Below are 15,683 nucleotides of genomic sequence, written 5' to 3' on the forward strand. Positions count from 1 at the left end.
AGTAACTCACCCAAGTTCACCAAGCAGGGAGTGGTAGAGTGGGGCTTTAAGACTCCAAAACTCCTGTTTAACCTCAGTGCTTTCCTACTTCAGTCTAGAAGAAAAGATGTGAAAGGGCACTGTTCTTAGGGCATGGAGATGTTGGTTGAGCATATAAAACTAAAAAGAAGGGATTATATCTTTTCTTAAGATAAGATAACCAGCATTATAGAAATCATAATATATTGTTTGATTTTAAATGAAAGAGTTTTTTATTACAGTAATTGATATAGTTTTAGTGAGATTTCAAAAGCTGTTTGAGGTATTTTAGTTAGTTCCATGCCAGCAGAACATATTTGATTGCCAAGTTCATGTGATTTATGCTTGTACTATTATATTTTCTCTTTATTAAATTTACTATAATATAGCTGTAATTTTATTTCCAGGTGGTAGGCCTGTACCGATTATGTGGCTCTGCAGCAGTCAAGAAAGAACTTCGAGAGGCTTTTGAGAGGGATAGCAAAGCTGTTGATCTATGTGAAAATCAGTACCCAGATATAAATGTAATAACAGGTAATGTATAGCTTTTATTTTATGTACTCATTCTGGAAAGACTGCATATGCAGGAAAGAGAATGGAAATTCTACTTTGTAGACTAAACGTAATTTGGTTTTATTCTGCAGTTCTGGATTGGAAAAGGGCAATCTATTAGCAAAACTTGGAGGTGAGAAACTACGTGATTGTGTCGTATTTGCTAAAGGGCAAACTACCAGACAGGAAGTGGCAAGAGATAGCTAGAATTCTCTCTCAGATGAACCCAGAACTGAGAATGAGGACCATATGGTTTTTTAATATTTTTCTTCTTTTCTTTTTTTTTCCCCATGAAGTTGGATAACAGTTTCCTTTTACTAGTTGTATAATAGCATTTCCACATTGAGACATACAGGTAGCTAGAAGAGCTGAAAGGTAAGGAGATGGTGATATTATAACTCTTTGAGGCAAGTGTTTATAATTCTATGCTGATTTTTTTTATTCCTATGTATTTTAGTAAAAAGATCTTTTAAAAATTATTCATTAATCACTAATGTTACAGCGTTAAAGAGTAAGTATTGAAAAATTATTTGTTTTGTTTTATTTTTTCCACATCAAAACTGGAGTTTTTTTTTTCTCCAATAATTTCTTTAATTAGAGAAGTTGTAGGTTTACAGAAAAATCATGCAAAAATACAAAGTTCCCGTATATCCCCTCCTCACACAATTTTCCCTATTAACACTTTACATTAGTGTGGTACCTTTGTTACAGATGATGAAAAAAATAATAGTATAATTATGCAGTTAAATATAGTCCATAGTTTACCTTAGAGTTCACTGTATTGTACAGTCTTATGCTTGTTTTTTAAAATTTTTATTCTAGTAACATACATACAGCCTAGAATTTCCCCCCTTTTACCAAATTCAAATATATAATTCAGTGGTGTTAATTACATTCACAATGTTTTGCTACCATCATCACCATAACTTTTCCATTACCCCAAACAGAAACTCTGTACCAATTAAACATTAAGTCCCTATTCTCTACCTCCACCCCTGTCCTTGGTAACCTATATTCTAGTTTCTGACTATGAATTTTCTTATTCTAATTATTTCATATCAGTGAGATCATAGAATATTTGTCCTTTTGTGTCTGGCCTATTTCATTCAATATGATGTCTTCAGGTTTCATTCATGCTGTCACATGTATCAGAACTTCATTCCTTTTTATATCTGAACAATATTTCCTTGTATATATATACACCACACTTTATTTATCAATTGATGGACACTTGGGTTGCTGCCATCTTTTGCCAATTGTGAATAATGCTGCTGTGAACATCAGCAGGCAAATATCTCTTTGAGTCCCTGCTTTCAATTCTTTTGGGTGTATACCCAGAGTGTGATTGCTGGGTCATATGGTAATTCTATATTTAGCTTCTTGAGGAACTGCCAAACTGTCTTCCACAGTGACTGCACCATGTTACAATCCCACAGCAAAGAGTTTTCCTATTTCTCCACATCCTCCCCAACACTTGTAATTTTCTGTTTTTTTTAATAATAGCAATTCTAGTGGGTGTGAAATGGTATCTCTAGTAGTTTTGATTTGTATTTCCCTAATAGCTAATGATGTTGATCATTTCATTTGCTTTTTGGCCTTTGTATATCCTCTTTGGAGAAATGTCTATTCAAGTCTTTAGCCCATTTTTTCAGTCTCTTTTGTCAGTCTAGCTAAAGGTTTATCAATTTTATTGATCTTTTCAAAGAACCAACTTTTGCTTTTGTTGATTTTCCCTGTTTATTTTTTATTCTGTTTCATTTATCTCCACTCTAATCTTTGTTATCTCCTTCTTTCTGCTCACTTTGGGTTTAGTTTTCTCTTCTTTTTCTAGATTCTCCAGTTGTAAAGTTAGAACTCTGATTTGAGGTCTTCTTTTTTAATGAAAGTATTTAGAGCTATAAATTTTCCTCTCAGCACTGCCTTTGCTGTATCCCATAAGTTTCGCTATGTTATGTTTTCATTTTCATTTGCCTCAAGATAGTTCCTAATTTCCCTTGTGATTTCTTCTTCTACCCATTGGTTTTTTAAGAGTGTGTCATTTAGTTTTTACATATTTGCAGATCTTCCAGTGTGCCTTCCAGTATTGATTTCTAGCTTCGTTCCGTTATGGTCAGAGCTAGAAATCATTCCATTATGGTCAGAGGAAATACACTGCATGATTTCAGTATTTTTGAATTTATTGAGACTCGTTTTGTGACCTAACATTATCCTGGAGAAAGACCCATGTGCACTAGGGAAGAATGTGTTTTCTGCAGCTGTTAGGTGAAGTATTTTATATATGTCTGATTGATCTAGTTGGTTTACAGTATTTTTCAAGTCTTCTGTTTCCTTACTGATCTTCTGCCTAGATGGATAGCATTATCTCGAAAGAGGTATATTGCAGTTTCCAACCTTTAATGTAGATCTATTTCTCCTTTCAAGTCTGTCATTGTTTGCTTCATATATTTGGGGTTCTGTTATTAGGTGCATATATATTTATAATTTTTATATGTTCTTGTTGAACTGACTCTTTTATCAGTAGATAATTACCCTTGTCCCTTATAACAGTTTTTCACTCTGTGTCTGTTTTATTTGATACATCTGGTATCTGTTTTATCCTAGCTCTCTTTTGGTTACTATTTGCATGGTAAATTTCTTCCATCATTTCATGTTCAAACTACTTGTGTCTTTGAATTTAAGGACACAAACATAAACACAGATATGTAAATAGCATTTAGTTGAGTGTGCTTTTTTATCCATTCTGCCAATCTCTGCTTTTTGACTATAGAGTTTAATCCATTTACATTTAAAGTAATTACTGATCATGCAGGTGGTGTTCTGCCATTTTGCTCTTTTGTCTTTGTAGGTCTTATACCTTTTTGGTCCTTTAATTTTTCTGTTAATGCCTACTCTCATATTTGATTTTTTGTATTGTACCATTTTGAGTCCCTTCTAATTTATTTCTGTACATATTTTTCAGATACTGTCTGTGATTACCATGGGACTTAAATTTAACATCCTAAATATGTAACAATGATTTTTTATTTGATACCAATTAAATTCAATAGCATACACATATATTGCTACTATATCCCTTGGCCCCCACTTTTTTGTTGTACTTGTTACAAATTATATCTTTATACTTTGTATGTCCCAAACTATAGATTTATCATTACTTTTTTTGCAGTTACATTTTAGAACTTGTAAGAAGTAAAAAAAAGTGGAGTTGCTTACCAAAAATATACCGAAAACACACATCAAAAAAATAAAATACAATTGTTCTAGCATTTATTATTACTGGATACCTTTACCAGATGTCTTTATTTCTTTATGCCACTTTGATCCACCGTCTAGCGTCCTTTCCTTTTAGTCTGAAGAACTTCCATTGGCTTTGCTTTTAGGGCAAGTCTGGTGGTACAAACTTACTCAACTTTTGTTTGTCTGGGAATGTCTTAATCTCTCCCTCATTTTTAAAAGACAGTCTTGCCCCATATAAAATTCTTGATTGACATTAGTTTTCATTATGTGTATATATTTTTAGCATGCTTTCAAAACAGAAGACAAAATGCTAATGTTTTATTGTACTTTCTTTTTATGTTGTTGCTTTGATTGTTTTCAGAATATTAAAACAGCTGACCATAATGTTACCTACATTTTAAAAATTCACCATAATTCTTTATTTCACTCTGAAGACCAATCAACAACTGTCTCTGGTTTGTTTGCTTGTTTTCTAAAGGCGTTCTTAAGGATTATTTAAGAGAACTTCCTTCTGCTCTGATAACAAAGCAGCTTTATGAGGCTGTATTAGATGCAATGACAAAAAATCCTTTGAAAATCTCATCAAATTGTTGTGAGAATGATCCAATTGACTCTAAGTACACAGTTGACCTGCTGGATTGTCTGTCTGATGTTGAGAAGGTAAGTATAATTGGTACACATTTTTCCTGAAAGCAGCTAATGCATTATACTTTGCTTCAGAGCTACAAATAATTTTTTAGGTATTTGACATTTGTGGTATTCATGGATTTATTTTTATTTTACCTTTGCTGTTTCTTAATCAACATAAACTGCTTCTTAAACTGAATAAATCTAGAAAATAATATTTATCTTTTCTGTATATGATTTTAACGTACGCATGAATACTCCCTGTAAATTTTTAAAGAGTATTTTTCTTCTTATTAAAATAATATATACTATTATAAAAGAGTTAGAAAAATATAGACAGAGTGGGAATTAACAATTATCAATATATAAAAGCAACTGTAATTGATATTTTGATGTATTCCCTTTTAGTATTTTATGATATGATTGTGAACATTTTTTATATACAATTTTGTAACCTAAAAGCAACTGTAATTGATATTTTGATGTATTTCTTTTCGTATTTTATGACATGGTTGTGAATAGTTTTTATATACAGTTTGGTAATCATTTGGGGAGTTGGCTTTTAAAACATGGTGTTATAAGTATTCTAAGTTGCAAAACTGTGTTGGTGCACATGCCTTAGCCTCAAGACTTAAGCAGTACCCGCTTTCCCCAGACTATTTCCTACCTCCTTGCCTCTTCCTATTTGCCTCCTCCCCAGGATCTAAATCTTGGGACTGGCATCCTCAGGTATGCCTGCAGGAGATTCAGAAGTACAGTTGGGTCTACAGAATAAGCCTTTGCCTAATTTTAGCTGTTGTCCCTTAGAACAAAAAGGAAAATAAAGGAGATATGGCTGGGCTTACCCAGATGAAGCAGACTCTGAATAGATTTGTTTACTGCATGGGGACAGAAAGTACAAGAGTGAGTGGGTAGAAACTTTAAGTAAGCCGAACAACTTTGTCCACTAGTTTGCTGTGGTCACCTGAATGTCTTGGACTCTGTCCAGTTAGGTTAGCATTTTTTCCTCTTTTGGTTGGGGGGAGAGGAATAGCTACAAAGAGATGGTCAGAAGCAGAAAGATAGATTGAAGTGGTGGAAATATTTCCTCTTCAACACTAGGTGAAATTGTAAGTGCTACTTTACAGGTATAGAAAATGAGTGTCATGCAGTTTAGATCACTTGCCCAAGGTTATATAGCTTGTGAGCATTGTAGTCTGCCATATGAATTTAGGTCTTCCTGACCCTAAAGCCCATGATATTAACATCCTTTCTAAAAAGACTGCGTAATATTCCATTGGATGGATTTGGCATTATTTATGATGATTACCTTTGTGTAGTATTTAGGTTCTGAACCTCTTTGTATATATTTGTACCTAGATATATTTTTTCAGTTACAATTATTTATTTAGGATAGAATCTTAGAAGTACAACTGCTTATTAAAATGGTTATTTTAAGACTCTTAATACATGCTTTCATATTACCTTTCAAAAGGGATACAGCAGTTACATTTTTGGCTCATCTTAGTAGACAAAAAAAAAGTTATCTTATTTTACATTGCATTTCTTTGCCATTAAGATTGAACCTAATATATTTAACTGGTTGTGTGTGTGTGTGTGTGTGTGTGTGTGTGAATTGTTCACAGTTATAATATGTAGGTAATAGCCTTAGGGGGTTAAGGTATGTGGAGTCCTACTTGTGTTAGGAAATGTATAGTGAATAAAAACGGTAACAAATATTTATTATTTACATTGTTTTATAATTCACATATTTCGCTTGTTTTGATTTCAGAATACTAGTTATTGCCTTTTCTAGCTTTCATTCTCTTTTCATTCCTTCTGTTGATGGCCAAACACTGAAAGAATGTTTCCTTAACTACTGTTTTAGGATTCAACCCATTGTATCGTGGCTGCCTGTCTCATCTTTCTGTAGCTATTCCTGCCAAGGTTACTAATGACCTCCTAATCACCAAACCTAGTTGTCACTTTGGAACCAGAATTAATAGGTCATTTTGATTTCTTCTTTTTTATATGATTTTAAACTCACAGTTTTTGACATTCATTTCTTCATTACAGTTATGAAGAAGAAAATAAACATTTCATTTGTTTAGTGATTAATTGTGTGACACTACTTTCAAAAACCAAAAACATCATTCCTTCTCTTAATTGCTAGAATCTAAATACTATTAACCATTCCACCTCAAGTCAAATCCCCTTATTAGTTTCTTCAGTAAATTTTTCTTTCATTTCTAACTATACTATTCTTCCCTTTTCCATGATTTATCTACTTAAAATATGTATTAATTAAGAGGCACATTTGCCTTATAATAATAAGTAATTCATAATCTGGGCCATGATAGAGACCTGGCCATGTTTTGAAATGGTTAGCTTCCTTGATTAAAGTATGATTCAGTTTCAATGATATGGTTTTTGGATTAGCTAATTATTGAATATGCCCATGTAATTGAAGAAATTATTTTCTAGATAGATAGCAAGATTTACATGTACTTAAAAATGGACTCTGCCCTAAACCCCTCTACATCACAGCCTTTGCTGTTGTATCAGGGAAAGGAAGAGAGGGGAGTTGATGATGCATTTTTGGAGGGACTCCAGATGAAGTTCGGAATGCATTTATGGGCACTTTATGAAGGGTGTATATTTTAACCATTTAATAGATTGAATTATGTTATTGGAACCTAAGAACCTTGTGTGATGTTTCTATAAGAAAATGCTTTCCAAGTGCCAGACATCCGATTTGTAAACAAACATTTGAAACAACTCTTTTAAAAGTGACAGGCTATCTACCTGTATTTTCTGCTATGAATTGTTTCTTTGAATTCCCCCCTATAAACTATATTAAGTGAAATTCAATTTAATTTAATTTAGGCAACCCTAAAGATGTTGTTGGATCATTTGAAACTGGTGACTTCTTATCACGAAGTGAATAAGATGACCTGCCAGAATTTGGCTGTATGCTTTGGACCAGTATTATTAAGTCAGAGACAAGAGACTTCCACTCATAACAACAGAGTCTTTACTGATTCAGAAGAACTTGCAAGTGCTTTGGATTTTAAAAAACATATTGAAGTTCTTCATTACTTACTCCAACTTTGGCCAGGTAATGTATCTAGAGAAGTATTTTTCAGTTTCAATGATAATGGTTTTTGGATTAGCTAATTATTGAATATGCCCATGTAATTGAAGAAATTATTTTCTAAATTTTGCTTTTTCAAATAGACATGAATTGATACCTGTCCTTTAAATTTCTCCATTGAAATTTTCTCCTTCATTGATGATATTATAAAAATAAAGATAAATGTACACATTTTGGATTTGGTTAGATCTGGATTTGAGTCCTGGTTGTGCCACTTATTAGCAATCTGACCTTGGACAAGTTTCTTAACATCTTAGAGCCTTGGTATCATCTTTTGTCATATGGATTTAAAAATATATTTATAGAACTTATATGAGTATTAAGTGAAAAATTATATATTTAAGGGGATGAGTACAGCTCTTGGTATATAATAGGCCTGCAGGAAATATTAATTTCTTTACTTTTTTCATCTTTAGTTCAACCTAAATGAAATGGAATTCATTTTTCTCTTTTTTTGTGTGATTCCTAGCATTTTCTAGAACTGCTTTAATTCTAATAAACTTCATGGATTTGGGAGAAGGTCCATCTCATATTATAATTACAAATGAAAACTTGCTTCCCTGGATGTATCATTTAGTTTACTATCAGTACCTGAGTTCTTTGTCATTAATTTTGTATCAGAGGATAATGTTCATTATCTTGTAATAGCTACCTTAGTTGTATGTTTGAGAGCAAAAACTCAGTTTATATCCTGTTATAGAAAAAGAAGATTCAAACTTCATATTCACTGTATCTTAATGACAACCTTCAACAAATGGGAAGATTTTTATTGTTGGTTTTAGGAATAACTGTCCCCTTTTCCATAACCTGTTATTTTTCTTTACTTGTAGTGCCTCAGACCAAGGACAGAACAGGGCAGAAGGATGATGGTGAACAACATAGTTTTGTCTTCTAACACTTACCTGCTCTTAGATTCAAGAAGAGGCAGAAAACAAGTAAATGCTACTAGGCCTCAGAAAATTGGTAGTGGCGTAAGGTTGTGGTGAGGAGTGGGCCATAGCATGTTAGCTTGGTGAATGCCAGTCTTCATTCAGTTAATAGGAAGTCTGGCTCTCCTTGCGGTGCATATCTTTCTTATTTTTCTTTTTGGAAATTTTCCCTCTCCAGAGGTAAAAGAAAGAAGTGTTCCCTATCACACCTCTTCCTTTTTACTCTATTAACTTTTTGTTTTGTGTGATTTTTTTGTTTTTTAATTTTGAGCAAGAATATCATTTGCTTTGAGGTTTCTATTTGAAAAATCTTGTCTTCAAAGTGATTAATTAGAACCGTAGCATACCAGCACCAGAAGGTGTAAAAATCATTTTGCCGAGAGTTTTTCAGATTGTTTTCTGCTGAGCCCCAGGGTTCTTTGGAAGCGGCTGTGGAGCCAGATTGGTAAGAGGTGGTAGAACAAACTGGAAACAAACCTCTTTTTTGACCAGAACAGTTTTTTTCATCTATTCTATGTATAGGATTTTCACAAAAAGTTTGCTTTTTAGGATGGGTTTGCTGTTTTAAGAACGTTGAAAATTTCTGGTAGGCCGCCCTTCCATTTTACAGATTGGGAAACAGAGGGACTGTGGCTCCTAGTCCAGCTGTTTGCTGTGCCACATTTTCCATGATGAGTAGATTTGGGGCAGTTTTTTGGGGGAAAGTTGTTTTTTCTCTTATCCTTTTTATTTTGTTCTCCTCACTCAGCTGTAAAGATCGTGAGGGCAGGGACTGTATTTTGCTCACCCCCTATATTCCCAGCTTTTAGCAGAGTACTGGACACTAATTAGGCACTCAATATATTGTGTTAAATAAGATAATTATACTATAAAAGACTAATACACTGGTGATTGAAAACATAAATCTATTGGTGGAAAATAAGATAAGGAAAAATTGTGTTTCTCAGCCCTCGTCATTATGTTTTGAAATGTTTTCATCAACATAAATTGCATTTTTTCCCCATTTGTTGAAGGTCAACAGTGTTGTGAAAACTGGATATTTTCTTTGGGGGTTAAAATTGGCCATTTTCTCAGCTTATGTAATAGGATACTATTCCATTATCAGCAGTTAAAAGGTCAGTGCAGTTGATTTTTCAGAAACTGAAATTTTATTATAAAAAGAAAAGACCAGTTTAACTGTTTTTTACAAATATTTTCCAAGAAAATATACAAAAAATAATGTTTGAATAGTATCTTGGATAAACAACTTGAAGCAACTGGCAGCATATTGAATCTAGATTTTGCAGGTGAATACCAGAAAATGCAGGCACAGTATGACAAGGTTAAGACAGAGTCAAAGATGTATGATTGGATCATAGACCGGGCCTGAAGGTCAGCTGAGTTACTGTAATTGGTTGGTGAAAACAACAGGCCTGACAGTTAAGAACTAAGAGCAGGAATAGCATGGAGAATGAAGGAGACTTAGTGGAGAAAAGCACCCAGAGAAGAAAATGGAATATGAATAATTAAATAGTGGAAAACTTAGATATCCATTCCCTAATTACGTCAGGTAATGGCTTGGGAAATTCTATATTAATACTGACTCCAGAGATCAACTTAAAGTAAATATCAGACCTTTATTTTCTGAAAATTTTAGATCAATAACTTTTAGCTATCAATAATGGTATATAATAACCCTGGTAACATTACAGATAAACAGAAACGTAAAAACATACATAAAAACAGTTATCAAGTATTTTAATAAAAGCTAAGTAGAAAAATAATGTGGTCTCTGAAAAATGTTATTAAGGTCACTGTAAGTCTGGAAAACTAGAACCATATACATGTTTGTATAGTATTTTAATTTCCGTTAATTTTGTGCAACAGCAAACATGTATTCATCGTATATTAGAGGGTATAAAGTTGATGTGTTATCATTGATTAATATTCCCTTTATCTTAATGAAGGGTAATGAAGAGACATATAAATGGAGAGGCACTTATTAAAGGTGAATAAACAAGCAGAAAGAGAAAGGTATTATGGGCAATCTTTAATAGCTGTGTCTCTGCATTTTAAATTAAGTTTGTTTTGTATGCAGAAGAGCCTTGGACACATGTTTTCTTCAATATACATTAAAGAGCATTCAGTAAAACCTTGTTTATTATAAGGCAATGTGTGTCTCTGTGGTAATAGTCTATATGGCCAGCACAATGCATACTTTCAGAAGAAATGAGTCTTAATATGAGGAATGTTATTTCCTTGTTAGATTCTTAAGTAGAATGGGAAAATAAAATATTTGTGCTATTTTCAGGGAATAAATGAAGACTATTAGTAACTAATGCTGTATAATCAAACTCAGGTAACAAACAGTCAAATTTAGTATTCATGTATTTTATCAAAGTGAAATTTGGGCTGCATAGTGAAGTAAATTATGACACTGCTGCTGCTAATAGAATTGCAAAAAAAAAAAAAGTCAGAAGTTTTAGAGTAGTCACTTGAGATGCTTTCGGCTCATTTAGATGTTTGTGGACAAAGGACCTTTTTGTTTTGTTTTGTTTTGTTTTGTTTGTACACCAACATGCCATGCCTGCTTTTTTGCTGTAGCTTTTAATTTAGAAGAAGCTACCAGCTTAGCTACTGTTTGAATTACTGCTAGATGATAATTAACTTGCACAGAAAGTTAGTCAACATTTGAAGTTTGATTTGTTTCGGGACGTTATGATAGAGCATGAATCAGCACCACTAAACATTCTACTAGCTTCTATCTGGAATCTTGATCATGTCTGGTAATAGAAAAAATAATTATGGAATGCTTTCTTTTTATAGTGTGCATGTTTTAATGCATGTTTGTAGTTGATTATTAAATGGTTTATCTTTAGCTCTGTTTTTCTAAGGCCAGCTAGATCACTGTCACTAAAGCAAATTTATTGTTCTTTTCCAGTGCAACATTTAACCATCAAAGAATCAACAGAAAATTTGTCCCCAGAGCAGAAATCTTCCCTGAATTATTTGAGGAGGAAGAAAGAACGGCCATATATGTTAAATTTGAGTGATATTGAGACATCAGGAGTACTTAGGCCGAGGCAAACCAGGTTAGACAGCCCACTCAGCAATCGTTATGCAGGTGACTGGAGCAGCTGTGGAGAAAGCTACTTTTTAAATACAAAAGAAAATATGAATAATGTGGATTATGGTGATGTCCCTTCAGAAGATAGAGAAAATGGAGAAGATTATAGAAAAATGGATGGACCAGATATAATGCTTGAACAGCCAATCCCCATGTCTAAAGAGTGCACATTTCAGACATATTTGACAATGCAAACAATTGAATCTACAGTGGATCAAAAAGTCAATCTCAAAGACCTACAAGAAAGTATTGATACTTTGATTGGAAATCTGGAACGTGAGCTCAACAAAAATAAGCTTAATATTAGTGTTTGAGATTGATTATTTTTATTTGTTTTTATCATAATGTCTTACAGTTTCAAATCACTCTTTCTCACTTTCTTATTCCTCCCACAGTGATGTTTTCATTTATTTACTCTTGAAACCTTCAGTTTATTTCTAATAATTTCATATGATACAATTACAAACTATTCATTAATCTAATTTTTGCTTATCCCATTAGAAATTTCCTTGGGATAAAGATAACTTGAATTTCTTTTGGATATTTTAATAAATCTTGCCAATTGTATGGATATAACGTTTAAATGCACTTATAAGGTTCAGATAACTTTTTGGCTGGCCCCTCAAGATTTTTGTATCTTATAGGAACTGCTCTTCTGCAGCTGAGGCAGATGTTCCTTTTAGAGAAATATAACTTCTCAGTCAGATTTGCAGCAAGAGTCAATGTATACTGTAACATCATTTGGTCCCATTTCATTTGCAATGTAAATGCTGCTATAAAAAACCTTTTGTAAATAAAAGTAAAACTATACAAATATTAATGTATTCTTTATTAACATTCAGTAATTATTTAAGTTTATAAAAAATTAAATATTTTTATAATCCTGAAAATATGTATATATTTATAAGTGCTTATATGTCGAGGTATTATAATGGTGAGGGGTAACTATAGAATCACATGTATCTTTAAAATATATATGTATGTCACAAAGCCAAAATCATTAGCTTAGAAATGTCTTTTTCAGGGAAAGAACATTTAAGTTAAAGGAGGAGCTATATAGCAACAGTTGAGCAAAAAAAGAAATTATCACTCTAGAAGCATCAGAATGGGAATAGACAGAAAATCTCAATATCCTCATGAAATCTCATCTTAAAGTTAAAAATTAAAACCCCCTACTAAGTTCTTAAGGGATTAAGTACCCAGATTTCAGCAATGATGACTTCAATTTAAAAAAATCATCTTTACCTATTCTGTTCATTTTTACATTCTGCATATTTGCAATAGTACATTTATAACATTGACTTTATAATTACTCTCATTTGTTTCTAAAGAAATCTTGCCATTAATACCACATTATTGATTTTTGAAAATTAACTTATTTTGGCTAAGTATATGTAGAAAGTAGTCATTATAGCAATCACATCAGTGTTTGGAAATGTATATTTAGAAGTCTTTTTAAATTAAATCAGAAAGTATTTTATTAAACTTTTATACCTATGAATTTTGTAATTTTAAAATTATAAATGAAATTTGAGTTACCAACTTAGAAGTATAGCCTTTGAAATACTGATTTCTTGATGTTTTTCTAAATATTAAACTGTATATTCTATGCAATATTCATTGGTAAACAGAACACCTTGTTTTTAATTTGAAAGCCCTAGTGTTTAAAAACAGATGAAAAACTATTTTTTTAAGATATTTTCCTTTTTTAAAGCTTTGTGTATAATGATTCAGAATACCAAAAGAATATGTGACAAGTATATGTATTGAGTAAACACTCAAAGAAATGTTACTTTTAAATGGTTTGTAAGAAGACTGTCTCAGTTTTCTTCATTTTGTTTGCTATATCAGGTATATTGTATAAATTGAGTAAGTTGATCCAAAAGTGTAAAAATTTTTATTAAAATATTATAACCTTGTTGTCTTGCTATTAATTTATCATACTGACTTTAAGGATCACTTATGTTAGTATTATTCTTTTAAACAATGGTGTTAAAGTATTAGGCTATCATGTATTATTTGTAAATATATGTAATAACATTTATTTGTCCAAAATTGAATTTTCCAGAATCTGAAATACTTTAAGGGCCACACTTATTTTGTTAAAATATTTTGGATGGTAATAGTTTTAAAGATAATCTCTGTCATCTCAAATAGAGGGTACTAAACACTTTTGTTGTATAAATCACCAAGTCATTAACTGTGAACCTCTTTTTATTGACTCTGCTATATAGTCAGTAGTTCTAAATGAGTTTGAGTGAATTTACTTGGCCTTTTTTTTTCTTTTTTAGTGCAATTTTATTGAGATATATTCATACACCATGCAGTCCATCCAAAGCATACAGTCAGTGGCTCATAGTATCATCACATAGTTGTGCATCACCAAAATCAATTTTAGAGCATTTGCATTACTCCATTTACTTGGCTTTTTACTGCAAATCTTTTTTGAGGTTTTTTTAATACCTGCTTTGTATAATTTACTGGAACCTTCCTACACTGTTAGACTACCAACTGTCATTCCCTTCTGAGCTTGCCAGCACTGATGTTTTTTAGGATTAAAAATAATTTTTAATTTTAATTCATGTACCTGAATAACAATTTTAAATAATTCAGATGAATAGAAAATAAAAAGTAAAAGTACTTCTCCCTGTCATCCACACAGATTCCACTTCTCAAAGGTAACTTTTGTTATATCATCACTCTAATATATTTATTCCTGCTGTTTCTTGCTTTATCACTTAAGCAGTGTCTGTACATTGTCCATTCTAAGTGATAAGCAGCTAATCTCTCTTTCTCCCCATTGTTGTTAGTTATGTTTTTAGTTCTTTTGATTTCCTTTATAACTTCAATAACCTTGAGCTCTTGGCCCATCGATTTTTAACAGTATGTCTTGACTTGCTACCATTGAGGAAATGATTGTACCTGTACTTCCCTTTCAACTCATTACTGCCCTTGACCTCCTAACTTACGTATGTTATACTATCGTTTTATATAATCAACATTTATAAATGTATATTATTTGAGAAAACTATAATTGACTTGTGTTATTCCTTTATATATTGATTTTTAGAAAAACTAGCAGTCATGCTAGATTAGGTAACAGTATCCACAGGTAAACCAGGTGATTTAAAACTCCTTCTAAATATCCAGTCTTATATCCTTAAATCTATGCCTACTTCAGCAAAATATTCCAAGCATAAAGGTCAAATTGATTCTTATATAGCCATCAAATTCTCAAAATCATATCTTGTGTTATTTGCTTCGTAATTGGACCATGGCTTTTGCAGATTTTAATTTTTCCTGGAGTATGTAATTGCTTTTTTTTTTTTTTGCCAGAAGAAAAATGCTTTCTTCACTATAATCCTCTAACCCTGAGATCATTTTAAGCTTCTTTTAATAATACTATTGAATTACCAATTTGTTCAGAGTACTTTCAGCTCTCATTCTAAGAGTTCTGAAGTATATCCTTGCCTTTGTTTTTTTTTTTTGATAGAAGACAAATATCTTCTTACTATAACCCTCATATCAGCTTATGCTTCTTAACAAAATTTATCAAATTCAGGTAAAGTGATTTTTGCTGTCACCCTGGGATGTATTTTCTTTGAACTCATGTGTTAGTTCCACTTTTTCTTGGATCCCATTCTTTCCTGAATTAGTTTTTTGTTTGTTTGTTTCTTTGTTTGCAGAAGTATATTCTTTTTTTTCCTCCAGAAAGGTTGCATGGGAGCTACACTCTGAGTCCTCGCATCTCGGATGAAGCCCTTATTCCTCCATTTTGATTGGTTCTGCGGTACTAGGTGCAAAGTCACTTTCCTTTAGAGCTTTGAAGGCATATCTTTATCTTTAAGCATCTAGTTTTGCCATAATCCAGGAAGAAAGGTGGTGGTTCAGACCAGGGTAGAAGCACTAGGCGTGTGAGCAGTGGTTGGATTCTGGATATATTATTACGTAGGAGCCAAAGGACCTGCCGGTGGGCTGTGACAGGAATAGCCTCATATTTTTAAAATGAGTTCCTTGTATTGGATGTTGGTATTAATATAGTAGCTACCAAAATGCCACTACCAGAATTCCTGTCAAATAA

The 15,683-nt window shown here is 32.3% G+C and overlaps 1 protein-coding gene across 4 annotated transcripts in view; it reads left to right on the forward strand.

The window, feature by feature from the left end:
- SYDE2 (synapse defective Rho GTPase homolog 2) overlaps positions 1 to 14,596 on the forward strand; it is a 35,076-nt gene extending 20,480 nt beyond the window's left edge. The window contains exons 4-9 of one of the 4 annotated variants that reach the window (XR_005215324.1): positions 426 to 552; positions 4,286 to 4,467; positions 7,300 to 7,531; positions 8,398 to 8,502; positions 9,510 to 9,611; positions 11,417 to 11,538. Coding sequence is in view for 2 of the 4 variants with exons in the window: in XM_037826744.1 (XP_037682672.1) it covers positions 426 to 552; positions 4,286 to 4,467; positions 7,300 to 7,531; positions 11,417 to 11,916 (1,041 nt within the window). In the remaining 2 variants the exon portion in view is untranslated. Of the gene's footprint in view, positions 1 to 425; positions 553 to 4,285; positions 4,468 to 7,299; positions 7,532 to 8,397; positions 8,503 to 9,509; positions 9,612 to 10,786; positions 10,835 to 11,416 lie in introns of all 4 variants that reach the window. The other 3 variants (XR_005215325.1, XM_037826745.1, XM_037826744.1) reach the window with 3 other exon arrangements.
- Positions 14,597 to 15,683: the final 1,087 nt, after the last annotated feature.

The sequence above is a fragment of the Choloepus didactylus genome, chromosome 2 (genome assembly GCF_015220235.1).
Source record: "Choloepus didactylus isolate mChoDid1 chromosome 2, mChoDid1.pri, whole genome shotgun sequence".
In the NCBI taxonomy this organism is placed as follows: Eukaryota; Metazoa; Chordata; class Mammalia; order Pilosa; family Megalonychidae; genus Choloepus; species Choloepus didactylus.